The sequence below is a fragment of the Meleagris gallopavo genome, chromosome 29 (assembly GCF_000146605.3).
Source record: "Meleagris gallopavo isolate NT-WF06-2002-E0010 breed Aviagen turkey brand Nicholas breeding stock chromosome 29, Turkey_5.1, whole genome shotgun sequence".
Taxonomy (NCBI): Eukaryota; Metazoa; Chordata; class Aves; order Galliformes; family Phasianidae; genus Meleagris; species Meleagris gallopavo.
In genome coordinates this window covers 263256-290890 of record NC_015039.2, presented here as the reverse complement: position 1 = coordinate 290890, position 27635 = coordinate 263256, and the positions used below count along the sequence as shown (strand labels likewise).

The 27635-nt window shown below is 44.8% G+C and overlaps 2 protein-coding genes across 5 annotated transcripts in view; one reads left to right on the top strand and one right to left on the bottom strand.

The window, feature by feature from the left end:
• NSF (N-ethylmaleimide sensitive factor, vesicle fusing ATPase) overlaps window positions 1-19822 on the top strand; it is a 61703-nt gene extending 41881 nt beyond the window's left edge. For all 4 annotated transcript variants that reach the window (XM_019623365.2, XM_010724433.3, XM_019623366.2 and 1 more), the window contains 10 exons: window positions 128-315; window positions 2889-2984; window positions 3183-3339; window positions 3898-4031; window positions 5208-5274; window positions 5429-5508; window positions 11682-11816; window positions 12342-12455; window positions 17769-17824; window positions 18341-19822. In XM_019623365.2, the coding sequence (XP_019478910.1) occupies window positions 128-315; window positions 2889-2984; window positions 3183-3339; window positions 3898-4031; window positions 5208-5274; window positions 5429-5508; window positions 11682-11816; window positions 12342-12455; window positions 17769-17824; window positions 18341-18350 (1037 nt within the window). In that variant the 3' untranslated portion in view covers window positions 18351-19822. The remainder of the gene's footprint in view (window positions 1-127; window positions 316-2888; window positions 2985-3182; window positions 3340-3897; window positions 4032-5207; window positions 5275-5428; window positions 5509-11681; window positions 11817-12341; window positions 12456-17768; window positions 17825-18340) is intronic.
• A 1220-nt stretch (window positions 19823-21042) lies between these two features.
• Window positions 21043-27635, bottom strand: part of WNT3 (Wnt family member 3) — a 22302-nt gene continuing 15709 nt past the window's right edge. Inside the window, exons 3-4 of the mRNA XM_010724432.2 lie at window positions 23492-23757; window positions 21043-22190 (exon numbers count right to left, since the gene is read on the bottom strand). Of these exons, the coding sequence (XP_010722734.1) occupies window positions 21711-22190; window positions 23492-23757 (746 nt within the window). The 3' untranslated portion in view covers window positions 21043-21710. The remainder of the gene's footprint in view (window positions 22191-23491; window positions 23758-27635) is intronic.

Below are 27635 nucleotides of genomic sequence, written 5' to 3'. Positions count from 1 at the left end.
TAAAATATCCTGCTGACATGAGGGAATTGCTGATAGTGAGAAAGAGCCTTTGGACATAGGAGCAGGGAGGGCTTTGCTGCAGCTGTGCTGAAGCACTGGTTAACATGCACTCTGTGTGACATCTCAGGTTTGCCAGATGAGAAGGGTCGATTCCAGATTCTCCATATCCACACAGTACGGATGAGGGAACACCAGCTGCTGGCTGAAGATGTGGACATTGCAGAACTGGCAGTTGAGACAAAAAACTTCAGTGGTGCTGAATTAGAAGGTTTAGTTCGAGCTGCTCAGTCTACTGCAATGAACAGACATATCAAGGTTAGTCCTGTCATCTGTCTGCGGGGCAAAAAAAAAGAGAAAATAGTTATTTGTGGAGTCTTTTCTTGTATATTCCAAGTGCATAGTGGCATCTTAACATAGCTTAGCTGGTTTTCATATGGACAGCATCTTTTCACATCATTCTAAATTACCTCTTTTGTCTCCCAGCATCTCTGTGGCTCTTTCATAGCTCAGTGAGAAAGGAAGATAGATATCTCTCAGTGTGTTGTGGTGAAAACTGAAAGGCTTCATTTAATGGATTGGATACAGGAAACAAGAGGTGGAAGTGAGAACAGTCAGTGATATTGCAGAGGTCTCTGCTGGAGCTCAATATCTTCATAAATGATCTAGAATTAGAGAGAGAACAATGAGATTGCAGGCTTATAGCTTTTCTGTGGTCATATGGACTTGTAATCTTTTCAGCTTCCTCCATTCTAGAGGAACATCACCTTGCTTTCCCAATGTTTGCTGTGCATCTTTAACTAGAAGGGAGTTATAAGGACCATGAAATGTCAGGTTATATTAACCCAGATGCAAAACACAGTATTCAGTGGTGTTGAAATACGAGATGATTATTAGTTCATGAAGAAAGAGGCTGAAAGATGTAACCTCTCTCGTGGCCAAGAATTGGTGTGAATTACTGCAGAACAGAGCCTTTAACATCAATTGCACAGCACTGATACATTTATTGTAAGTAAAAAATCTCTTCAGCCTTAAATACAAAGAAAATAAATCTTTTTAATTTAAGCAGGAAAAATAATTTGATTTCTTCGATATTTGTATCTATTGGAAGCTTTGGTTCTTTCTACTTATATTTCTTGTGTAGCCAGGAAAAGTTATTGTTTCCCATAATAAAAAGCAGAAAGGTGAACGCTTTCTCATTTTCTTGTACTGACTCAAAAAAAGAAAGGTATTTTCATCCCTTCACAAACAAAGCATTTTCCTTTAAATATTTAATTCCACTTCTAATTGATGCTTTTTCATTGTTTGAATTTTGCTTGATTTTGGAGGCTGATTTGATATATTCCCTGTTGTGCCAGCATTTTGCAGTGGGAGAGAAGACAATGGTGACATATAAATATAAAAGAGCTGTCCCCTCCTTGACATCTCAGTAATAGATGTCTGTGTTTTCCAAATGTCAAGCAATCACAGCCTGTTTTTCTTCTCAAACACACACAGTATTTCTGGGTAATCTTACTGTTTATTCTGAAGATGTCTTCAGCCAAATGATGTTTTATTCTCTCCTGTGAGTAGTGCAAAACTTAAAATATACATCATATGCCTGACCTAGATTTCAGAAGTGTATGTGAAGCTACAAATTGCATTTGGAAATCAAATGGAATTATCCTTCTGAATCATTTAAGCTTTTCTTGTAGATCATCCTAGTTAGAAGGTGATATCTCTGAGATACGTGTTTGAGGGGGAGTGTTATTTGATGTGTCCATGGAGGGAAGGATGTTAGATGTTGCCGTGCCTTCCAAGAAATGCCTGAAATCCCATTTTTTAACCTTCTGAACAATCAGATGATGTAGGGCTCTTATACTCCCAGGATAAAACCATGTGCTGATGTAAGATGCAGGTAAGTTTCAATGAAAATTAGGCTTGTTTTGGAATCTAGAGAAATTTGTTGTGGTATAATTGGGAAGTAAAGAAATCACCAAAAGCCAGGATGTAGAAGAATGAAAATCTTTCACCTCATTGCCAAGTTACTCAAAGTAGATTTCTGCCATATCACCGTGCAGTTGGATGGATTGCTTTGCACAGATCAACTTCTGCCCCTTTTGTGACTAATCCTCTTTCTGATATCTGTAACTCCATGCAGGATTTCTCAGCAGACTGTACAGATGGGATTAGTCTGTAACTGTGAGTGTTTGTGTGACACTTAGTGGGAAAGTTGCTTCATATCCATGTAATTCCTGATTGCTGCCTAAGGCAATCCATGTATTTGCAGATCTAGAAACAGTCGCAGAAAATGGAGCTGCTCTGTAGTGTAGAGTGGAGCCACAGTCAGGAAGACATCCGAATTTGGGAGTAGCAGAAGGGAAAAGGTGCTGTCTTCAATATAGAAAGGAGAGCAATGTGAGCTGAGCTAATTGTAGTGTGTTTATTCCAGTACTGATGGTACTGCATGGGAATACTCACAGCTTTGGTGGCACTGAGGCAAATGAAGTGGAAAGAAATCTAATATTTACTGATCGCCTTAAAGAGTTCTGTGGGTGGAGAGGAAAATGCTTTGTTTGAAGTTGCCAAAGAAGGAGTGGGGAAACGTGGTGTTGGGTTAAACCAAACTTTAATTTGTCTTTCTGAAAAAAGTCACAAAATGAAGGTTTCATCCCCTTTTTATACGGCACCCAGAATCTGCAGTGAAGTATTTCTGCAGAATCTGAAGGGAGAGAACAGTTCCTTACTTTAAAGGGGATCTACCTAATTTCTAATCTTGCCTCAGTTTAGATTAGGATTCAACAACACTCTTGGGTTGCAGCCCAACTGCAGCATTGGATCCTTCTCTGAGTTTGGTAAAGGGATCTTCTGCAGCTGTGCTGTACTTCACTCTGTTTTGTTACCTTCTTTAGGCCAGCAACAAAGTGGAAGTAGACATGGAGAAGGCAGAAAGCTTACGTGTGACAAGAGGAGACTTCTTTGCATCCTTGGAGAATGATATCAAACCAGTGAGTAGGCACTGTGTCATTGGATAATAGATAATAGAGGCGCCCAGAACAGTTAGTTCCTTTTGTAATTAGGAGGTTTAGCCCCATTTTTGAGAATTGTCTTTAAATGACACAGGTTCAAAACCCATGAGCAACTTTCACTGAGGAGAATTTGTGCTGAGGGTGAGTGTGAAGTAAATATTCCCTCTGTTAAAACAGGCATTTGGAACCAACCAGGAGGACTATGCAAGTTATATCATGAATGGCATTATTAAGTGGGGTGATCCAGTAACGAGGGTGTTGGATGATGGGGAGCTGCTTGTTCAACAAACCAAGAACAGTGACCGTACCCCGCTGGTCAGCGTTCTTCTAGAAGGTAGAGTTAAGAATAATCTCTGTACAAAAACAAACAGACAAAAAGGCCCTTCTTTAAACGATTCCTATCAGCTGCCCAAGTGGTGATCTGTGATTGCACTCCAGATTGACTAGGATTGGGTGTGATAAGATGTGTCCTCGGTCTGTAAATTATACTGGTGTGCATTCAGGCAAATCATAAATTATCTCTGTCAATATTTCCTGGGCACTCAGGCTGTTTGCTTGGTACCTGCAGACATCATGTCTTTAAGAGGCATAAATGTGATTCAAAAAGGTTCTGCAAAGTAGGAAGACATACTTTCTACAGTGGCCCATCCTACAGAATGTGTCATTTTCCTTTGTGCTGATTTCATGGGAAATCAGGCTGCGTGTGCTCCAAAAGTTGCATTCCTTCAACTGGAGGATTGAATTGCACTGTTTTTTCTGCAAGTAGAAGAAAAGGTCATTTCATTTCTCATATGTTCTGTGAAAGAAGTAACAAGCATTTTTAATTCATGCTGAGCCTTACTAGGCCCATCTTCTCCCTTGTTTTTTTTCTAATTGTATTTCTTTGTTCCAGGTCCCCCACACAGTGGGAAGACTGCTTTAGCAGCAAAGATAGCTGAGGAATCCAACTTCCCTTTCATCAAGATCTGTTCTCCTGATAAGATGATTGGATTTTCAGAAACAGCCAAGTGCCAGGCAATGAAGAAGGTACCTCTTTTCTACCCTTTCTTTTGATGACAATCCAACTCCATCCTGGATGAGAAAGGGACTGTCCTGTGATGGTGCTCTCTCTAGGTCCTAAATTCCTGTACAGACAGTTGTTATGAAGTTGAATGAATGTTTTTTGGTACTGACACTCAGTGACTCATCCTATGACACTTGAGTGCTTTAGCACTTACACAAGGATTGCTCCAAAAGTAATGTCTCCTTCTTATTTCCATGGAAACTGCAACATATACGAAGAGCACAGTAACACAATTTGAAAGAGGACATTCTCAACTACAAAATACTGTTTTTCAACATAGTTACCATCTTTTAACTATGCATTTTCACCAGTAATGTGAAACTTTGTGGCAGAATCACTAATAACACAAATTCTCCTAGCTTCAGGAAATCTAAATTTGCATGCATTTATTTATTCTGGTCAGTTGTACTTATAATTCCAGGGTGCTTGATAGGGTAGACCCAAAAGAGGGCAAGGATCTGCTGAAGGTAGGTAGCATGTCTAAGCTTGTAGCTCACAGGCATTTCACTCATTTGTGTACAAAAAACTTCTTTTGCTTTGCCCCAACTGAGGAAATTCCATGTGGTCTGTTTGAATGAAATTTGGGACTCATCTGGAAGGGAAAATGTCGTGGTTCTGCCCCAGCTGGATCTGATGTATGATCATCACTAACAATGAGACAAAACTCCTGATCACTGATGAGCGAGTCTGGAGCTCTGTCTCCAAGGATGAAAGAAGGAAGGGCTCAGGGCTGCACATGAAAGGAACAGAGCCTGCCTGAATGAACAGTTTTGAGTTGGTAGGGTTTGGCTAAACAGTGGTTTTAACAACTTGGGGCACGGGGCAAATGCAGACAAGTTGAACTCCTTTAAATCATTTCAAGTAGCCAGGTGGAAGGAAGGAGATTTAATTTACAGAAGCAAGCCAGCACTTATTTTTCTTCTAGCTGAATTATACTGGATTAGTCATGTAAATGAGGGATGTTACTCTAAGAACAGAGGAGTAGTTCACTGCAAGACTTGCATAGTTGTTAACTTTTTCATTCTGTTTATTCCTCTAAATACTGCTGTCCTTACTTAGAAACAGATCGACAGTTCCTGTCACAACTATTGTGCTTTTGCTGCTGAGATTTAGCAGTGACTCCTTGTGCTGTTTTTCAGATCTTTGATGATGCATACAAGTCCCAGCTCAGCTGCGTTGTTGTGGATGACATTGAGAGACTTCTAGGTGGGTTTGGATGGGGATGTGTGATCTGCCATGCAGAAATATTGAAATACTGCAAACCAAAAATGATCTGGAGCCATTTACTTTAGGAGCCTCAAACTGCTTTTTATATGTCTGCAACTACTTGATGGGCATTAAAATATATTTTTCATTTCAGATTATGTTCCAATTGGACCACGGTTTTCTAATCTGGTGTTGCAAGCCCTTCTTGTGCTGCTGAAGAAGGCCCCCCCTCAGGTAAGGAGGTAATCAAGGAGTGTGATGCCCTATTCCTGCCATAATTCTGACAGTGGAAGGCTTTGTGTCTTGCTGATAGCTGCTGTGCTGCCAGTGGTATTACTGCCATTGTCTCTGATTCAGTCAAGTTAATCCCAGCCCTGCTGTTCATTCAGTTAGACATTTCTAGGATAACCACAAAGGATTCAGCTTTAATTATCTCATTATTTAAGGCTGAATCTTATGAAATACTAAAGGAGGAAACAGGTTTAACCTTCACCATGTAAACTCTAAACGTGGAAGCAGTCTGCCTTGATTTAAATAAGGAGCAGCTCAGCCCAAATCAATTCCTGGCTCAAGCATGAGCTCCCTCCTTATTTAGAGACTGTTTTCTGAGTCATGTCTGATTGTGAATGTTGGGGTTTTAATTTGTTCTTGATATCATCAGGTGAGTATAGCTCAAGGTTTTACATCGTTTTCTGGCCCTGTCAGTTTATACTTTCTGACTTGATGAGGTTCAAGAACACAGCAGGCGATGATGCTTCTGAAGCTTGTACTGAATGAGACAAACAGGAGCGACTCCCCCTTTTTGTTTGCCCTTTTTCCTCTCATTCACTAGAATTCTGCTGTGTGTGAAAGTATCTGCATGAGTAAGTAAGGTTCTAACAGGAAAACAAACTTTCAAGTTTGTGTCAGGGAAAAGTAGAGAAACATAGCCTGGATGAAGCCTTTTTGCTTTTTGTGTCATTTTTAATATCCTGGAAGCACTCACGTATACATGAGTATTCTTTTCATTAGGTGGTTTGTTGAAAAGACCTTTCAAATCCAGAACTTTGAATTAAATTCTAATGCCACAGGCCCTGATGTTCACCTTGTGACTGCCAACCTGGGAGGACAAAGATTTTCTCCCAGACCTGCCCTCGCCATGTGAAGCATCCAATACCAGACTTGGATTCTGTTACCCTGTAGTTGGAACAGAAGGGCTGGCTGTGTGCAGCTGCACAACCATTTCTGATTGTTGTAATCTCATGCACTCATTGACTTACTGCTAGATATTTCCATAGTGCCATTATTCCCATAGATCAGAAGAGAAAAGTAGAACTTGATTTGGCTCAGTAGTCCAAAGTAGTTAAAATACTACGGTTTCCATTTTATTATTGTGTCCTCTGAGTGTATTTTGCTGCCTAGCTGCACTTTTGTTGGCACTCGAGTCTCCTGAGAGCAGGATGCAGGGCTTGGAGCTTTCAGATATTCGCCAAGTTTATGCATGTTGCTGGAGATTTGTGCTCTGCAATGTTTGAAATGCCCTTGAGGCTGAAGACTTCGGGTTGACAGCCAATATTATGGTGACTTAAGCCATAAATTGTTGGAGGGTAGAGAGTTTTCTGAGGAAATGTCACTCTCTGATTGATGCTTTTTTCTCTTCTTTTTTTTTTTTCCTTTCAAGTGTCCACTATTGGCTACTGTAGAAATTAGGACATTGGATCAGATGGGCTTTTAGGGCTGACCTAGTTGGGTAGTTCTGGTAGATCATAGGGTTCTTCCTAAAGTATTTTGTTTCCTGTGAGCTCTCTGTGACAGTTGTGACATGTGGGGATTTTTATTTGTTTTTTTTTTTTCCCATAAATAACCCTGTGCATAAGATGTTGATTCATGCAGGAAAAGACCAAGAGTTTTCTTCTTACTGTGAAAAAGATTGAATCTGGGCATGGAGACTCTCCAGGCTCTCAAGCTCAAGTGAGAAATCCTCAGGGAGGTAAAACCACTGGTTAATCACTGCCTTTCCATGTTTCCCCTGGGATCACCAGTTCCTTCGGGGAGCAATTTATTTGGAGGTGGTGGCTGGTTCCAAGGGGTTTGGTTGTAATTTGAGATGCAGATACGTGCTGTAAATGCACATGAGTAGCATTAGTGGTGCTAACTTGCTCCACGAGGTCAAACCAGTGCCAGCTTCTTGGCGTTGAGACCCATCCTGATCCCTGCCAGGGATCCAACCCCCCCAGCCAAAGACCCAGACCCCCAGCCAGGGACATGGTTTAGCTTCATCCCCCATAAAAATGGAGCTCACACTGGAGCTGTCCCAGCGCTGCAGGAAATTCACGTCGAGATGCTAGGGACACAATTCCTGTCCTCTTCTGCCAACAGTCAGGGGGGGTCCAAGTGTGAGCACAAGTGGTGTGAAAAGCTCAGAAATGGGGACAAGAAAGTGCTGAGGATGGTGGGCAGCCGTGTTCCAGCTGTGCAGCTCTGCCTCTCCAGCGTTGTGGCCCAGATTATGTATTCACACAGTGTTGTCACATCTCATGCAGAGAGTACACTTAATGTGCAGTCAGCTTCCTGCAGTCACTGTGGGCTATGTGTGTAAGGAGCATTTCTGGGATGATGTCTCATTAATTATGCATTGAGGTGCACGTTAAGTTGGTTGATGAAGGCTGCTTCCTGGACTCCCCTCTTCCTATTGCGAGTGTATTAAGGTGGTGTGCGGAGGGCAAATGCTTGAACCTTCTTGTACTTTTGCAGAAGTTTGGGGAGTAAACACAGTTAGGCTTTACAGAAATGAGAAACGTTTCTGGGTGTGCTTTAAATTCATGACTGAGAGTTCCTCTGAGCAGTGCTTAAATAGTGGTATCTGTTACCAGCCCAAAAACACTGCATTTTGTTTAGCATCTTTTTTTTTAAACCAATTAAAAAGCTTTTCTAAAATGGACTAAGAGAAGAAAATAAACCATGTTCTCTTGGGTCTTTCTTTCAATTGAGTGCAGGAGAAGAGGCTGGGGGGGATAGAAAGCCTGAAAAGGACTGTCGCAGCGGGGAGCCGAGCGGGAGAAAAGGACTTCTCTGAGAACTAAGCAGCAGCAGCTCCGAAAGCCGAAGCTGCTTCATCGACATGCAGAGTCACACAAGGCATGGAGACGCTCACCAGCCCCACAGAGGTTTCACATGTGCTTCCCTGCTGGTTCCTGTGAAAAGCTAACAATCGGCTCAAAGGGTGAAAGACCATTGCAGCATCCCCGCGCTAAGCTGGACATACAATTTGTGCAGTGTTATGAGATGTCGGGCTTAGTGAGATGCTCTTGAACATTCCTATGGATGCCCTTCCACTGCTCCCAGAGGCCCCCAGCCCCTTTCCTCTCCTCTGCGTTTTTGCACATTTATGAAAGTTGACGGAGAAAAGGGGAGAGTAATCTCCTTGTTTGATATAATCCCATATGCATTCCTGATTCCGCATCGCACAGTGCGAATTGGAAGCAGTGTGAGTCAATGGAGGTCTTACATTTACACCTGTAAACCTGGGGAACTGCATTTTCTCCCGTTACGTGGGAAGAATTGTTGATATCTCAAAACTTAAAAATAAAGAAGGGGTCAAAGCGAAGTGATCAGCTAACGGGTATCCAACAGAGGCACTTCAGTACCCACTGACACTTGTGCTTTGAGCTCCTCTTGCCCGGGGCTGGTGAAATGCACTGAAATTAGGTAATTTGAGACTCTGCTGACATGTTGAGACTTCGTTTGCTTGTAGCAGTCTATTACATTCTTGTATGATCTAGTTTGGTCATCAGTGCAATCATCTGCTGCCCGCTAGGAAGCGAAAATGAAGTTGAGAGAATCAATCTCAGATTGCTTGAAAATGCCATCACTTAAAATGACTCCAATTTATGAACTTGGAATCCCACAGCTGTCTAATTATGTCCTTTATTCATATAAATTCAGCGTAACAGAGAGAGGGTCTGGGGTTATCCCACTTCTAAAAGGCAGTGGGGCAAATTGTGTCCCTCACTGAGGATTTCCTGATGGATGGGCCTTGGGATCCTGGCTGGGCACTTTCATTACCTGAAAATGGGCAGGAGGAAGCCAGACTTAGGTGCCTGCCTGCATCTCATCTGTGTTGATGGAGGAGCTGTTCCTAAAACTGCCCCGATAATGTCTGAAATCAAATGATCTCAAGCTGTTGGAAAGCCAAGTTCCTTCTTACTTGGTGTTACTCTGGTTATGCCTGATTTTTGGAAGTTCACTTCCGTCCTGATCTTCTGTAGCCTTTGCAGTGGCTATTGTAGAAATTAAGGATCAAAACACTTAAGATATCTGGAATCAGGGACACTTCAGCAGTACATCTTAACATCAAGAAGAAGTCCAGTGATACCTTGTGGTGTTATGTCACTGCAGGGCAATGGGATGAAGTCAGCCTTTTCAGTTTGACTTCATGGCTTTGTGTGCTTCTGTGGTAGTGCCTGGGGCAGAACATTTCTGACTTGTAGGTTTTGCAGTTGTTTGCTGTGCAAGTTGCCTGAAACCTTGAAAAGTACAGGGGACTGTTTTTGTGTTAGTAATTGGTACAGCAGAGATGGCACTTGTTTTATAGTAACCTTCTCCTGTGGTTGAAGTTCAGAGGTAGCAAGTTGAAGAAAGCTTTTGAAGAGAGCAAGGAAAACAGAATGCTTTGGGTGGAGCAGTTAAAAACTTTTAAGCACTATTTTGCAGAGAAGCCATCTGTTCTGATGAGTTTTCTACCATTCAGTGGTTCAGTGTGGATAACGCAGTCAACATAAAGTCAACATAAAGTCAACATAGAGTCAACATAGAGTCAGCGATGGGTCAGCATAGAATTGTTTAAGTTGGAAGGGACCTCTGAAGGCCATCCTGCATTGGACAGGGACACCTACAGCTTGGTCAGGTGCTCAGAGCCTGACCTTCGATGCCACATAGTGCCTTTTGTTATGGTGTGATTTTTGTTACGAGAAGCAGCAGTTTGCACCCTCATCTCCTCCTCTGCAGTCTGTGTGATTTTATGGACCTCTCTGTTACCCTTCTTGGCCCTGTCATTTATCAGGAGTCTTTTAGGGAAGTTATCTCATATTTCTGTGCATCTTCATTGCTTTCCTCTGACTTCTCCAGCTCAGTGCTGTATTTGACATAAGTACTTGAAATGGCAAGTGTCCATAAAGTAAGAGCATGAAAGCTCTCTAATTTCACGCAGTAGAATAATTATTTCTGTTTTCCTTTTCTCCCATTCCCAGTGTTTGTATTTTGAGTAATGCTTAGCACTGGGCTAATGTTTTCACAGAACTGGCCACAATGAGTGATTCCAGTGGCTTTCCTAAGTGGTCATAAGTCACTCAGAGTCATTCTTGTGTGTGTAGTAATTGTCTGCTGACCTGATTTACAGCAAGTTTGGGATTCATCTGAATAAATGTGGCTGTCAGCAGTTTGGTTTTCTACAGCTGAGCTAGAAAATGGGTTGCTGTGGGAGTTCAGAGTAGAGGTAGCTTTGGGTGGAGGTAAGTGTCATCTGGGCTTCGTTAGCAGAGAAGGAAGAACTGATAATGAGGTCACATGTGGACACCTGAAGTTGGAGTCGGTGAAACTTACCTAATTATATTTCTGTAGTGTTTATATCTTTTCCTGGTGAGATCTTTCAGGCTCTAATGAGCCCTCAAAATAGATTCCATTTTTATTATAACCAAGCATGCTCTTTGTCCGTGTGGAAGTTGCTCAGGTTGCATCATTCAAGAAGTTAGTTTGCAGGTTGTTATTCCCTGTTCTTATCTGCTACCAAAAACATGACGTGTCCTTGGGTGGAAACTCCAGAGCAAATGCTGGAGCACTCCATAGCATTTGTTGTCAAGCTTCTGTGGCTCACAATCAGATGAGAGTTTTGGTGTCCCTGGAGAACTCACTTCACATTCTTTGTCTGTAAGCACTGGCTGAACTACTGGGCAGCACAGAGAGAAGGGTGCTTGGCCAGCCAGGTTTCTTCCTGGCCCAAGGGCTCTGTGTGTGCTGAATTGGAAAAGGGACAGGTCACGGCTGATGGAAAGAACTGTTGGACTCATCAGCTGATCAACAGTTCTTTCCATCAGCCAACGTCAGTCAAGTGTCTGAACCTGCATAGTAAAATTCAAACAGTGTTCCAGTGGCATTTGTAAGATGGTCCAGCAGAGGTTGATTTTCGTTGGCAGTTGATGTTTTTCGTTCGTCCTTAACTCTGTAAACCCTGCTGCTGGACTTCTGGAACGTGATCCTAGATATGCGTGATTGATGCTGACAACTTCACTTGCTGAGAGGTGTGATCTCGCTGTTTTTTAGTGTTTTTACACGTCCGTTTTCTGTTTCTCATTTGTGGTTAGCTGAAGCATTCCCAGGATGCTTCCTCTCTCGTTTCTCCTTTCTTGACACTTGCTCTGTTGTGTGGACAGGGTCGCAAGCTCCTGATCATTGGAACCACCAGTCGCAAAGATGTCCTGCAGGAAATGGAAATGCTGAATGCTTTCAGCACCACGATCCATGTACCCAACATTGCAACAGGGGAACAGCTGATGGAAGCTTTGGAGGTGACAAAAAAATTAAAGGATGACAAATAGCCTTAAAATTTGCTGGAAATGAATGATTTTGCAGTAGGTCTGCATTTTGGAACGTTGTCCAACTTAACTACAACTTGTCTGAATTACTTGTTCATTTGTAAGTTAATAAAAAATGAGAGAACAGTAGATTTAGGAAAGAAGTTCGTGTGGTGGATTGAAAGATCCCACTTTTCATACCCTTGGAAAATGAATATAGTTGGGGTACTTAAAGTGGAGGATGCCAAGCTTTCATTGATTGGAATAACGTCAAATGAAGGGGTTTTGGTGCCAAAGAAATTACAGATTCTTCTCACATTTGTGCTCTGCATGGCTTCCTGTCTATGCCGTGATGGAAATCCTAGAGAATACTGAAGGATCTTTTGCCTTGTCTGGATATATTGCAACAAATTGTGCTTCTAAGCTAGAAAATGCATTCTGGCTTCTCATTCACTTTGCCCTGTGTTAAGTAACGTTGTCCCTACTGGAGGTGTTCTGATTTCTTTCTTTCTTTTCCAGCTCCTGGGTAACTTTAAAGATAAGGAACGCAGCACCATTGCACAGAACGTCAAAGGGAAATCTGTTTGGATCGGTATCAAGAAGCTGCTGATGCTGATAGAAATGTCACTACAAGTAAGAATTTTTCTGATCCAGGCAGGACTGGAGTAAATATAGCAGTCTCAGAGGTTCCCAGTTGTCTGCAGACTCCTACTTTGAGAGTCTTTGAATAGGTTTAATTGAGAAAAGAGCTTCAGTGAGAAGAAATTCTCCGAACAAAGGAATCGCCAGGTCTTGGTCTGGGGAGAGATCTTTAAAACCACAGTGCCCATGGGCTGTTTAGAGCTGCACTTCAGAGACAAGCGTCTGGCAACGGGAGGGATTGGATTAACTCACTTTTCATGGAATTTCTTCTTTACAGTCAGCATGTTAAGATTGCAGATAGCAATCGCTTAGGATTTTTATTACTTTTTTAAAAAGAAAAGGTGCCTGTGCAGGTGTATGTGCTCCTTCCCTGAAGAAGATAAATCTGTCAGGCCGTTCAGCTGCTCTCCTCTTTATTTTCCACTTTCAGCACTTTAAAGAAAATAATTGCAGAGGGCAGAAATATGCAGTTCTTAACCCTCCCCCGCACCCATCACCCATGCCTGCAAGCAGCCATCAAGCTGCTGCTCGACAGTGTGTGCATGCTGAAAATGAGAGGGTGTAGCGTGCAGCCCTAATCCTCTGCACTGACATTTCAGCGCCCTTCTGAGTCCTCCCCCCTCCCAACACGCTCTCCTTTCACATCAAATGGATTTAGTGCAGCTGAGTGAACTGTCCTTAGATCTTCCTAGGAGAGGCTGAGCATAAGCTAAGAGGCATGTAGTTCAGCAGCATATAAGTCATGTATCCCTCTGTTCACTATTCACAATTCTGTTAAAACTTGCACAGCACTGAGGATATGCTCTGACTGGATGTCACCTCGGGGAATAAAGTCATTTATCTAGATTACTTTTTCTTCTTCTTCCTTGGCTTTTAATTCCATACCTACAGGCAAGTCGGTAAGTCATTGCTCACATGTATTAAATGTATTTAAGGGGTGCAGGCCTTCGGGGACTCTGCTGCAGCCCATTTCAGTTCACCTCGACAATGGGTTCCTTCTTCTGATGCAGGATGTTTTCTGTTGCTGCTCTGACCTGAAGTGTTGGTTCTTGTCAAAACTGAGGGCTACAGCTGTGTAAATTATGGGTGAAAGTGTTGCTCATCCAGACTTATCCATGGCATGGCACCATGGTGCACACCTATGATAGTGTGATAGGGGGGTTTTCATGCTGCTGTATGCTCTGCAAAGTGGAATTGTGCATTTCTTAAGTTGGGCAGAACTGTGACCCTGTTTGTGACATTCCTAACAAGTGACTCTGAGCATCAGCATGGATGTCTGATGAACTGCCTGTGTTACTGCACGTAGATGGCTGGTAGCAACGTGACTTACAGTCTTCACCCAAACTGAATGTAATAACATATGGAAGCTAAACGCAAGGATGTTCTATTGCAAAATATCAGAGCTGTTTGCATGGTTCCATCTACAGAATTGCTATAAATAGAGCAAAGCAACGCAGGCTGTCATTAAAGAGAAGAATATTTGCTGCAGTATCTAATTTGACTTGCTTTACAGGAGAGTGGGATTATATCAAATGAGATATTCTGATCCTTTTTGTTTTCCACCAAGGTAGAACAGAGCTTTTTAAAAAAGCTTCAATCAGAAATATGAAATTCTTAAAAATTCCAAGTGATGAACGTTTCCCAAAATGCAGGTGATTAGATCCCATGGTGAATGAACTCTCTGCAAGAAAACCATGCACCCAACTTCCTTCTCTGCAGTCCCTCAGTCTGTGTTTTGTTTTACTGGATGAGTAAACCCAACATGTTCTTTTTGTAGCTATTCTTACCCTGTTTAGGGTTTAAATGATTTTAGTTTGTTTTCAATTTAAGACTTGCTCAACTTCTTTCAGTGTTAGAATCCTTTCATGGAGTATCATGAACACCACATTGCTTTGATGCTTTGGCTTGCTTTGTCACCATGTGTACAAACCTTGTAAACCCACACTTTTTGGCAGTCTGATTTCCCTCAAGCTATGTTTATTGCTATTGCTGCCCTTTAATGTTGAACTGTTCTCATTCAGCGTCTTATACTTTGGTCATCTTGTTTATACTGTGAGTCCTGGCATGATGCTGAGCTCTTGTTACAAGAAGCACTTGATGAGTGGATCCACTCATGCTATGCCAGTTAGTTTTGCAGTGTTCTTGGCTGCAGCAGATGGACCACCTCATAGTGCTGTCAGGTACAACCCTCACACCCAGGGTAGATCTGGACGGATCTTGAGCACCTGATGGAGCACTGGATGTCTGTTCCTTGCAGGGAAGTTGGACCAGATGACATTTAAGGGCTCTTTCCAACTCAAACGATTCTGTGATTCACCTTGGCCCGACACTGCAACCCCATCCTGGATACGTGAGCCACCTTTTCCTCTTGCAGGGGACTGGTTCCTGCTGCTTATTTTCCCTGCCCATCTTGTTGCTCTTGGATTTAATTGTCAGCTCTTGCTCCTTCTCTCAGTAGGAACCCGACAGAGCCAGGCAGCTTTCCAGAAAGCCCTTTTTTGAACCTCCACTATTTCCTGATTTGGTAACTTCTGTTTAGCGTAAATAAAACTTACATTGCAGACAAACAGCTTTGATTATTTTAACATACTAGGGAATTTATTTTAAGAGCCGTCTTAAAATACTGTGTATATTATCTTATCCTAAGTAGTACACCCAGAGTTTAGGTTTTATGATAGGTTTACAGGAGTATCCAAGGACATGCACGTCTTGCTGGATTCTCTCTTCTCTGGACTGAAGTTCCTTTTTCTCCTAAGGACTCCCAGGCTTGTCTTGGGGCTGGTACTGCCTTATGTAGAGAGAGGCAGCCAGTTTCTTCCTAGTGGTGGGAACTGTGTACAGAATTGGTCTCGTGTCTGTTCTCTTAGAAAATCTCCCACCTAGTTTGGTAGAAGCATTTCTCCTTCCACAGAGTGCCTGAAGTTTTACTCAAGAGTCCTGAATCTGCTTCTCCTTTGCACTCTTCTTTCAGAACAGATCAGCCTTCTCCTTTTTCACCTACATTCTGTGAATAAGCTATTTGCTTTAATCTTTGGGCTAAGAAATTGCAGGTGGGTGTTGTTCCTCCCAAAAAACTCTGTAGAAGCTGTGTCAGTATGGATGATGGACACTTTTACCAGTGCCACTTTCTTGTGTCTAAGCAAAACGAATTGGGAAGGGCCGGCGTCTTTGATTTAGAAATGGAACACTGGCATTGGCAAGTGTGAATGTCAGCTGATTGCCTCAGTATCCATTTCCTGGTAAAGAAGAGATTCACTGCTCCTTTGTTGTCATATTGAGGTTGTGATGAGTTTTGAGTGTTTGTCTGACTTTTCTCTGCTACCCTGCGATTGCACCACGGTCTTTGCAGGTACATAATACTCTTGGCAGGCAGATAATGCCCTCTGCAAGTCGTTGAGGTAAGTAGTTTTGGAAAGAGCCAGGCCCTTGCACTGTTCTGTTTGAGGTGTTTTCTTCCAGCTGTCCACTTTTTGTTGGTGCTCAGAAGCCATGTCTTGCACCATCCCAATGTTCATGGCTCCTTGGGTTAATTGGAGATGTGAAAGATTCTTGCTTCACTTGGTAAACAGGTGATTTTTTTGGCTTCTTGGCTCTACACTCCTGTTTTGTGCATTTGACTGTTGGGAATTGGCGTGCCTGGCAGTGTAAACATTGGTGATGGTTGTATGGATGTTGCCTTTGGCCCTCAGCAGGGCTTCTCTGTGGAGTGCAGGTGTCTGAGTAGATTAGAGTTGCTGTCAAAACTGCAGTTCTCTGGTTGGCCTTATTTGCAGAGTACTGAAAATCTTCCAATCTCAGAATCATTCTGTTTGGAAAGGACTTCAAGATACCACCTAATACAGCTATCCAGATCAAAGATTCAACACTGAATTTAGACCGTCAGAGATTGTATGTATTGATGATAACAAACATCTCACCATCCTCTGTGACAGTGTTTTATGGGAAACAGGCCCTTCTGGCTCCAATACGAATGCAAAGTTGTATTATTATTATTTATTATTATTATTTTGAAGTATTGCTAGCATTGTCTGCTTCCTAGCTGTTCATTTCTCCATCTGTTTTAGTTTTCTCGTGGATAATCCATCTGTGAGTTTGGATCATACATGAGAAGTCAAGTCTGAAGTCATGGTGTGCTGCTCTTGAGTTACTTCTCTGAAGTCCTTTCAGAAGCAGACATCTTTACAGCCAATATCTACAATAATGTTGTAGGTTTTACCTGGCAAGATCAGGGATCCCTCTCAGTTGCACTTTGCTACTCATGGTCAAAGATCAGATGTATTTTGTCCTTTATCTCAAGTCCATTTGGGTTTTGAATATCTCCAAGGATCGGTGCTTCATAGCCTCTATGGGCTGTAGGTAACAGTATTGGATCACCCTAAAAGACAAAAACTTTCTCTTACATTTACATGTAATTTCCTGTATTTCAGTTTGTCCCTCTGACCTCTTGTCCTGTCAATGGGCACCACTCTTTTCTTCTTTACTCCCTCACTACTTGTTTTTATACAAGTTGAAAGAGTTCACCTTCAGGATCCCAGTGCTGGGTCTTCCTTTCTCCTAGCTCCCATGGCTTCTCCTTGTATGACAGGTGCTCAAGTCATCCTTGTGGCCCTTTAAACTCTCTCCAGTGTGTATTACACGTTTCAGATGCTGCTCCAGGTACTAATGTTGCCTCTCATTTCCTACAGAACCCTGAACAGTACCAACATTCCATTGCACGTTAAGAACCCGTCGTCGTAGCTCATTGATCCTTACTGAGTTCCTTCAAATCATCTTTTTGTCAGTGATGCATAATAATAATTCAGCAGTTGGTATTGAGATGCTGACCTTTCTGAGATATTTTAACAAGATAGGAGGTTGCACAGTTTTAGCTTTCCTCAGCACAAGTTCTCACTAGCTGTTTCTTTCCTGCCTGCATCACAGGTAACACTGCTGTTGTTTTAGGATTTATTCACCTTGGGATAAGTCCCAGTTTTACTTTCTAGCAGAGCCACCTGCTTGTTTGTCACCAAGTGGATAGAAGGACTGGAATGCTACTAGTCAACTTCATAGTGCCATTAACTGCTTTCAGGATGAAACCACTGCATTGTCAGCAGTGTGTTAAAGATACAGTGGGTTGCTGAAGATACAGACAGAAAATACAAGTGGAAACAGAACGTGGAGCTTCTGGACCAAATGCCTTGTTCTAGCACAACAGAGATACTCTGAGAACCAAACTTCCAGTGGCCTTTGTGGCATTATTTTCCTTTTGTGCTACCTGGGGGGCTGCATCATGTACTAAAGAAGATCTGTTTTGTTTGTGTTTAGATGGATCCTGAGTATCGGGTGAAAAAATTCTTGGCTCTTCTGAGAGAAGAAGGAACGTAAGTGCTCTTATTTTAAAGCATTGGTTAAAATTCTGTTCTCTGGTCAGAAATAAGGGGAACCTGCATGAGGGTGTATTTGGTGTCACTGTTGACCCCTCCAGTACACAGGGGTTTTCAGATCAGTTTTCCATGCAGGATATGGGGGGGGGAGGTTCTGAAGACTTTGAGAACCTTCATGCCTGAGTTCTCAGATGTTGAACCACAACTGAAGTTAAATGAAAAGTGAGTCTGCTAGAGCTGAAATCCATTTATTTATCTAAAAAGTGGAACTTTGATTTCTTATTTTTTTTCCTGTCTGAGAGGAGGATGCCCTGCCCTTTCCCTGTAGGTATCACAGGGAATAGTTGAGCACAGTGGCATCTGCAAGAAAATGACTTTCTAATGTATGCACGTAGGACAGCTGGGGAAGCCCACAGCAGTGCTTGTCCTGCCTGCCTTTGTGTGGGTCCCTGTGAGTGCTGGATGCCTTCATACCTGTGCATGCTTTCTGATGGATTTGGTTTCTTTTCCAAGAGTTCCCTAGGCTGAAGATGGACCAAGTGCAAGATCAGCAGCTGGAAAAGTGACCAACCTGGAGAATATACACTGGGATCTTTACTCTTCTGTGTTCAGCACACTGGACAAAGTGAAACGCTCCCCTTTTTCCAAGAACCCAACGTGGAATTTGCATGTTTAGTGCAATACAGTATCTTTATTCTTTGTCTTTAATATACAGATATCATGTGGAAGTGTCTTCTAGAACACTGTGCTTCTGTCTCTGTGCAGGCGAGGCTGCATTCTCATTTGATTTCAGCATGGGGGAAATGTTCTGTAAGTTTTGAAGCTAACGCTCACTTATGTCCAGCATCCAGTTACTACAATAGGAAAGAAAATGTGACTTCTAGTAAATCCTGTGGTGAAGGCTTATTAAAGTACTCCTCTGTGTTCTGATTTGATGAATGCTTTCTTGTTCGGTTGTGTCACCCTGTGCCTCACTGAACACTGAGCAGGGCTGCTAACCCAGAGTCAGTGACCACAGTAATGAAACTCCAGAATTCCCAAAATGCAGATACCCATTTTCCCTTATGCCCAGGTGTTTTCTGGCTAATGATAATAAGGACTGGAAGAAGGCAGGGAAGTTCGTTGATCAGAACAGAGGAAAAACCTTCCGAATCCAGTATTTGAAACTTGTTCTTAATTCACAGACAGGCTTAGTGGTGCTGATTCCAGCCTGAAAGCTCCGTGTTAGTAGCTGTGTAAGACGGTTTTGGCATTAGTTGGCCTCACTGCATCCCATTTTTCTGCCGCATTACCAAAGGATGAAATTCCTCCTTGGAGATGAAGCCAAGCTCCGTGGATGCACGAGGTGTGCACTGCCATGCGTTGCACTCCAGCTGAGGGATGTATCGAACTGTGCTTTGTGGGCTTTCCCCAATGGTCGTTTTGCATCAGTGAGGTGCTGTCAGGATGACTGCAGGAGGATACTCCCCTCCGGTTCCTTGGCTCCACATGTTTAATAAGGTTCATGGAACATACCTCAATTTGGTGGGGCACGGAATCAAAGCCATTTATGAGGTGTTAGTCAGTGTAGCTTCCTTGACTTGACAGGACATGCTGTTAAGGGCTAGCAGCTTGTATCCAGCGAGGTGTTCCCAGGGAAGGAGGGTGCTTTGCGTATTTTCAGGCCCGAAGGTGAAGGGCCTGCAGTCCTTATTGCATATTTAGGGCAATCGGAGTGTTTCAGTCACTCCACTCCGGTTTCTTTTCCTTTGGCAGTGCTGTTGTATTGTGATGACAGTCCCAGTGGTTATTATTCCCTCCCATTTTGTGTATGATCTTGTGACTTTGTTTGTTCCTTTCTTTCCTCTGCTAGTCCTTGTGACAGCAGCACTCGTTAACTTATTTCAGAGTAAATGATGTAAACCTTATTGTGTCTATGTCCAGAGCTATATTGACGAATAAATATCTTGTTCAGTTGCACATCAATGGATTCAATAAAAAAGCACAACTGGGAGACATCTGTGTCTTTGGTGTTAGTCAAACAGAGCTGTCTGTCTGGGGTGCTTGAAGGTGACTTGCTTGTCTCCCCTGTGTAAAGGAAAAAGGCTGTTTGTAGCAAGGTGGGGTCAGTCTATTTAGGGACACGTTTAGTGGGCGTGGTGGTAACAGGTCGGTGGTTGAACTTGGTCTCAGTGGCCTTTTCCCACCTTAATGTTCTAAGATTCTAAGACAGGAAAGTGATTCCCAGGCTGCTGGTAGCCAGAGAGACGCTAACCAGTGTGCACTGAAGAGGAATGGAACAAATAGATCCCAAAATCTGGGTGGTTTGCCCACAGGTAGACCAGAGGTCGTGCTGGAGCTGGCCAGGAAGGCCGTTGCAGCCCAGCCGGTCCATGCCAGCCTTATGGCACCGCCTGGGAAGCCTCAGCTGTGTGTGCGAATGGGCGCTGCGCACTCCTCAAGAAGTCCAGGGTGGGAAAGCTGAGCAAAATGATGGGCTGAACCTCTTCTGTGAGCCTCCATTCGAGGAGTTTCCTGCAGGTGGCGAAAGAGAAAGGCCTGCTGTGCCTGGCTGGGCGGTTTTGTGGTGAAGACGGGAGGCCTTGGGCTGCACTGGCCAAATTCCCTTCCTTACCCTGTTTGAAAGTGCTGGGGCAGCTTCTCTGGGAATAAAGAGACGTGGGGGATCCAGATTAATCCAGTGGCGTGTGCACACTGTGAGGTGGCACTGTGGCTGACTGCTGAGGTTTTTGTTTATATCTCATGTGCTGGCTGCTTTTTGCCATCGCCGTCTTGCTTTTGTGTGCTATCACTGAGCACGATGGAGAAGAGCCACCATTCCCACAGATACCAGTCAGCAGAACTTAAAGGATTTTGAGGCAAATGACACACTCTGGGAATTGCATGTTTTTGGCTTTTTTTTTTTTTAACCTTCTTTTTAATGACGTACCACAAAAAAATGCAAGTTGAAATATATTTTTCTCCAAATATATATATTTATATAATATATAATCTTAGTTAACTCAAGTATATACATTGTATAATAAATAATGCTTATAAAAAGAGAAATTTTCTGAATATAAAATAAAAAAACAATCAACTTCTACAACTTTATACAAAACTTTGGATACAGCAGATTGATGGAAAAAGGTCTTCCATTCAGTGCTAGAATACCTGACTACAGTAAAATAATTACAAGGCAATAAATGTTCTATTTAATATTAAATACCTTTTCTTGATTAAAAACAAAAAGAACAATGAAACAACAACAAAAAAAGAACAAAAGGAATTGTGTTGAAAGTCAGGTACTTGGACTCTTTCCAGACACGGTTTTCATATATACGTTAAATAGGATGCAGATCAGATGGCTGATTGCTGAGACGTGGGGGTTTCGTAGGGCTCTCCTGTGGTCTTTGTTTTAGAAAACAAATGCTTTCAAATCCGGTAGCTGTTTGTTGTGCTCTGCAGAAGAGGGACTGTGAATTTTGGTCTGGTTCACTCCAGACGCAGGTTTGAGTGTTGTGCTCTGTGTACGAGGGGTCTTTCACCCACTTTATTGCTCTTTCAGGAGAACGTGCTTCTCTTTCCCACGGGCAAAGAAATGAATGAGTAGAAAATGCAGCTTCGACGTTTCAGACGTTTTTTTGCAACTTGTGTCAAACCACTGGCACGGGATAATTGGCACTGGAGCTCTGTTGTGTGGTCCTTGCTGTGGAGCAGCCTGCCAGGAAGGGTCAATACACCACGTTAACACAGCCCCAAACTTGGAGGGATGTGGCCAAGGAGCTCTGGTAGGGCCGAGGGATCTTCATGCTGTCCTCTAGGTGTGAGGCTGCCGTGCTGGGGCTGGGAGCCCCGTGCCCTGCTCTGGATCAGCCTCCCAGCAGCTGGAGACCTACAGCATTTACTTGCAGGTATGGACGTCGTAGACACGTATGCACTCCTGGCAGCTCACGTAGCAGCACCAGTGGAAGATGCAGTGGCACTTCTCCTTCCTTTTTTCAGTCCTGGTGTTGTGGCCCCGACCGCAGCACAGCAGGTCGCAGCCATCGATCCCATGGGAGGTGACATTGCATGTTCTGTCCCTCGTCCCGAAGGAGCCCGTCTCTGGGTTGGGCTCACAAAAATTCGGGGAGTTCTCATAGTAAACCAAATCCCGCTCTGTTGGCGGCTTGAAAAGAGCATACTTAGCCCGAAGGGTTTCTACCCAACCCCGGGATTCCCTGTGCTTCTCCACCACCATCTCGGAAGCGCTGTCGTATTTATCCTTCAGGTAATCGCCGATCGCCCGAAAGTCGGGCTGTGCCCACCAGCAAGTCTTGACTTCGCAGCTTCCCGAGAGCCCGTGGCACTTGCACTTCAGGTGCATGTGGTCCAGAATGGTCTGCCCAGGGGAGAAAACACAGTCAGCGGGGGATCTGCTCCTTGGGTTCTCTTTATTTTAAAAGGTTAACTTGGATCCTAAAGTGGGCACTTCAAATTACGAAGTGCCAAGGGCAGAAAGCGTTTCTCCTCCTCTTTGTTGTTACAAACTACACAGAATATTTGAGACTAAATGGTTGTCCGAGCTTAAAATATAGCAATTACCTTCTTTTTCCCCAGCCTCCCCTGAAAGGTACCGTTAGTTTACCTAGGAAGGCAGCTATTCATGTCCCGTCCTAGAGCGTCTCAGTGTATGCTGGCACAAAATGGGTTAAGAAATGATGTGTTTTTTAATGGTTTTCCTTACTTCAATGCTGGAGTGAAGTAGTCATTAGGTAGGGCTAGATCGCTCAGTCTTTGCATGTGTGAAGTCGTACTGCCTTGTGAATAACTGGATCTATTGGCTAGTTGGTGTTTTCATTCAGAATTACATGGAGGAGGCTCATTGCCCTCTACAGCTGCCCGAAGGGAAGTTGTGGTGGGGTGAGGTTGGCCTCTGCTCCAGGTAACAGCAAAAGGACGAGGGGGAATGGCCTCAAGTTGTGCCGAGGGGGGGGTCATGCTCAATTTTAGGAGAAACTTCTCCAAAAGAGTGGTGATGCATTGGCACAGGCTGCCCAGAGGTGGTGGAGTCACCGTCCCTGGAACTGTTAAAGAACTGTGAAGATGTGGTACCTACCAGACATGGCTCAGAGGGCAGAGTTGGTGGTAGGCAGTTAGGCCAGACAGTGGCCTTTTCCACAACCTTAATGATTCTATGATCCCAAGCCTTTTTCAACTGGATTCAGACATCTGAGCTGGGCTTTGTCTGGAAAGCGTGGGCTAGTGCATGGAATCATTAAGGTTGGAAAAGATCTCCAAGATCCACAAGCCCAACCCTGCCCACCCCCACCGTGCCCACTGCCCACTTCCCTCAGTGCCACATCTCCACACCTCTTGGGCACCTCCAGGGACAGTGACTCCACCACCTCCCTGGGCAGCTGGGCCAATGACTCACTGCTTTTTCAGAGAATATTTCCTAATACATCCTGATACAGTTGTGAGTGGGAGCTTTGGTGGGAGGCATAAACATCTCAGTTGGGGAACATTTCCCTGGATATGTGTGATAGAGAGCTGCTCTAATCATCTGTGTGTCTATCCACAGAATTTTAGGGGTTGGAAGGGACCTCTGGAGCTCCTACAGACCAGGTTCTGTACATCAGGGCCTCACTGAGGCTGCGTTCATGGGCTGCCCATGCAGCTTGGTGCCTGTGGAGCACTCACCGTCCTCCCAGCCTCGTTGTTGTGTCTGTTCATGGCTGAGCGCGCATCCGGACGATTCTCCCGAGCATCTGCGAATTCCCGGGACACCAACACCCCGAAGTCAGCATCCTCGCTGCATCCACCCCATTTCCAGCCCTCTCCTGGAGGCCCTTTGTGGTGGGAGTCGCAGCCACAGATGGTGGAGGTGCCCTCGGCGCAGGAGCGGGTCACGGCAAAGGCGACGCCGGCTGACGCGATGGCGTGGACGAACGCAGACTCTCGTGTGGCTGGGAAGGAGCAGAACCCATGTGGTTACGTGCCAAGTAATGCTTTGTTTCCTTCCCAACCTCCTTCAAAATCTCAGTAAGACACAAAGCGTTATTTTACTTCTTTTTCTCTGAACTGCCCTTTGAAACACCTGGGTAAAAGTATGACTCCAGCTTAAGGAAAGAGTTTCCAGAGTAACTAACAAAGAACTTGACCTAGTGGGAGGTGTCCCTGCTCATGGCAGTGTTGGCAGTGGACAATCTGGAAGGTCTCTTCCAATTCAGACCAGTCGAGGATTCTGTAGCTACATTCCATAATTTCTGGTCTGGAAACCCAAAGAGGACACGGGGATTCAGCCCAAGAGAGGTGAAGTATAGAACTGTAGAATCATTAAGGTTGGAAAGACATCATCCTCTCCAACCATCAACCCAAGTAGGATCATAGAACTGTAGAACTGTAGAATCATTGGAGCCGGAGGGACCCTTGAAGGTCCTCTAGTCCAACTCCCCTGCAGTGAACAGAGACACCTACAAGTAAGCAACTGCTATGCATAAGAAATGGGGAAAAGGCTTCAGACGATACAGGGTAGACCACGGCAGAGCAAAGCCTGAGAGCTATTAATCACAGTTAGATGTGTCTAAACTAAACCAAGTTACTTGACAGCAATGGGTGCTGTTAGCCATCAAATTAACCTTGCAGTTGCTCTTTAATTAGTGAATAATCCTGTAGGAAATCAAAGCAGGTGAAACTTGAGTGTGGTAAAGCAGACAAAACTCTAATCTGTGGCTGTTGGCATGCTCCATGTGCACAGTTGCTGTGAGTGGATTTTGATAGGCTCAACGGACAAATTCCTGCCAGCACTGAATGCTGAAGATGGGGATAAATAAGTTGCCCAGAATGGCTGGTTGGACTGGAGCTGAGGATGAGAGCGTGTGTGGACCTAGAAGAAGATGAAGGAGCAGTGGGTTTGCTGAACTGGAGCATCTCTGTCCATCACCTCTTCCACCCATGGCCATGGCCTTCAGGACCTCCTCTAGTCAATTTTGTGACCCAGAAATGATGGGCACTTTGGATGGCAGCAGCCAAAGTGCCATAATGGGTGGCTCTTTAGCACACTCAAATCAGCATCTGGTGTGAAACCATCAAGACAGATTTTGTTGTCCTACTACTACCAGACAAAACTTAGGAGATGTTAGAAGCACCAAAACCCAATGCTGTATTGGAATACAGCTCTGTTGAAGTTCTCTTTGGCTGCTCTTGGTTGAAATTGCAGAGTGTTTTTTTTTTGGAAAAGAAAAAAATCCCGAGCTCTTTAGTCCATCATGACTTAGCCATGGAAAATGAAATGCAGGACTGATTTCCCTGCATCCCTTGTGCAACATGGGTAGGGGTCAGCAGGGAGAATGAATGCAGAGAACTGGGAAGGGCCACCAACAGTCACTGAAGACCATGAGATAGCTTTAGAGGATGGAAAAGGGGATGGCCTTGTAGACTCTTGAGCTAGCAAATAAATGGTGGCTTCCCTATCAGGAGGCCCTCGAATTTATTGTCACCTCATGCTGGGGCCAGGGTTGTCTCGACGTGCTCTCTCTGGATGGGTGGAAGGGCCTGTCTCCCTGGGTGCTGGAAGAGCTGAAGGTGAAATTGGGCTGCCTTGGATCATTGAACCACGGAATGGTAGAACATCCCAAACTGGAAGGGACCCACAAAGATCAGAGTCCAACTACTGGCTCAACCCAAACCCAAACCCTATGGCTGGGAGCGGTGCTGTGTTGTTCACTTTCTTTAACTCAAACTCTTCTCTCCTTGCCCTCTCTGGCTCCAGTACCCCTGGAGACCCTGCCTCCATCTACTGAGGGAGAGACCACTGGGGGCTGTGGGGCCACAGGTTGAAAATCACTGCTCCAACTCCAGTTTTTCAGCCCGACAAAAGCTATTTGGGTGGGCTGTGATCTACAGCAGATCAAATTAGATGGGCTGGTGAGCCGTCCTGGCCCCAAACCAGGACAGAGGGGGAGGACACGAGCCCCTCTCCTTGCCGACATGCCATCGTGTTCCATCATGGGGTCGAAGAGCGGCGGGCATGGGATGAAGGGCACGTTTTGTAGGGCTCGCCCTAAGGAGCGTGGTGGTGGTGGTGGGGTTCCTACCCATGGCCCCTCCAGCACCCACCCTGGTTGTTCACGCCCGACCCCGGCCCGCGGCAGCCCGTTGTTCGGGCAGGGAATGAGCTGCCAACACAACAGCATCGCCTGGAAATTCTCCCCTTGGGTCCGGGCGAGGAGCCGGGAGAATTTCCCAGAGATGAAATGAGGGAGCAGAGTTCCCAGAACCAGGGGAGGGGCTGGCGAGGGAGGATTAGAGCGATCTTGACAGTGCACCACTGCGACTGTCTCCCAGCCGGGCCCGTTACCTGCTGGGACACTCAATTTGCCATTGTTCCCGCGGTGTCACACTGTATTACCAGCATAATGCTGAATGTTTCCGCCGGCCAGCGTACCCACGGCACAGAGCACTGGCATTCCCCAGGAGCACCTCGTAGCAACGAGGCAATGTTCCCCTGTCCTGCCGTCACCCTCCAATCCCGCCAGCCGGGCTGGGAAATCCCTATTGATGGCTCTCCCCAGCCCCCCGCCACCGGATCAGAATGGCTAAAGGGCGTGTGAATGGTGCAGCAATTTGAAACGACCGCAGTGCTGGGATGGTATCGCTCGCCCTGCCTCACAGTAGGGGAGGAAGCTTAGCTCTTTCTCATCGGTATAAGCTTATTTTTCTCTCTCCCTCTCTCTTTTCCCTCCCCCTCCCTTTAAGCTGTTGAGTTTATATCAAGACAGCCCCTGATCCCACACACCCCTGTTTAGATGCAAATGACTGCGAGTGTCATGGCTGAGAAAAGCCATGGGTTATCTTGGTACGGTCTGCCTTTTCACTGCTGGTGTCAGGGGCTTAACCGAGCACAAGGACCCCGATGGCAGCCCGGGCCCAGCTGCCTTTCCTGCACCTGGCCCTGCCACAGTGAGCGGCGGGGTCGGTGCCACCAAAACTGGCGTTGAGCTGCCCCAGGGCTGAGGAGCACCTTGGTGACACCTGGGGAGGGAGAGCAAGCACTGCCCTGAAGGATCAGGGAGAAGCACCAATCCCTGCTGCTCATGGCATGGAATCGTAGAGTCATTAAGGCCGATCAGGGCCTCCAAGGTCGTCAGGTCTGACCGTTCACTCAGCAGGGCCAGGTCTAAAGCACAGAATCACAAAGTTTGGGAAGACTTCCAAGGTCATTGAATCCAGCCTCAAGCCATCCCCACCGTGACCACTCACAGAATCATTAGAGGGTTGGAAAAGACCTCTAAGATCACCAAGTTGAATCCCAACCCATCACCACCATGCTTATTCATAGAACTACTAAGGTTGGATGAGGCCTCCAAGGACGTCGAGTCCAACCATCAACCTCGAAAGCACGTCCCTGCACATCTCTTAAATACCCCCACGGATGGGGACTCTATCCAGCCTCAAACTCCCCTGGCTCAACTTGAGGCCATTTCTTCTTGTCCTATTGCTTGTTATTTGGAAGAAGAAATGTACTCCATCTCACTATGAGCTCACTGAGGTGGTTGTAGGGAGCAATAAGCTCTCCCTGAGCCTCCTGTTGGCTCAGCCTTGGCTTTGGTATAGGACTTGGCTGGAAGAGACATCATCTTTCCATAAAAGCTGACCTTGTTTTAAGAAGAAAAGGGAGGGAGGAGAGGGGAAAGCAGGTTTTTCCTTCCTCCTTGTCCTAAAGCTGCCCCAGACTGAACACCTGCAGTATAAATCACGTCTGAGGATTTGCTTGTAAAAACATGATCTTACCCCAGATTCTGGGGTTGTGTTGTGTTGGTTTTTCTTTTTTTTTTTTCTTTTT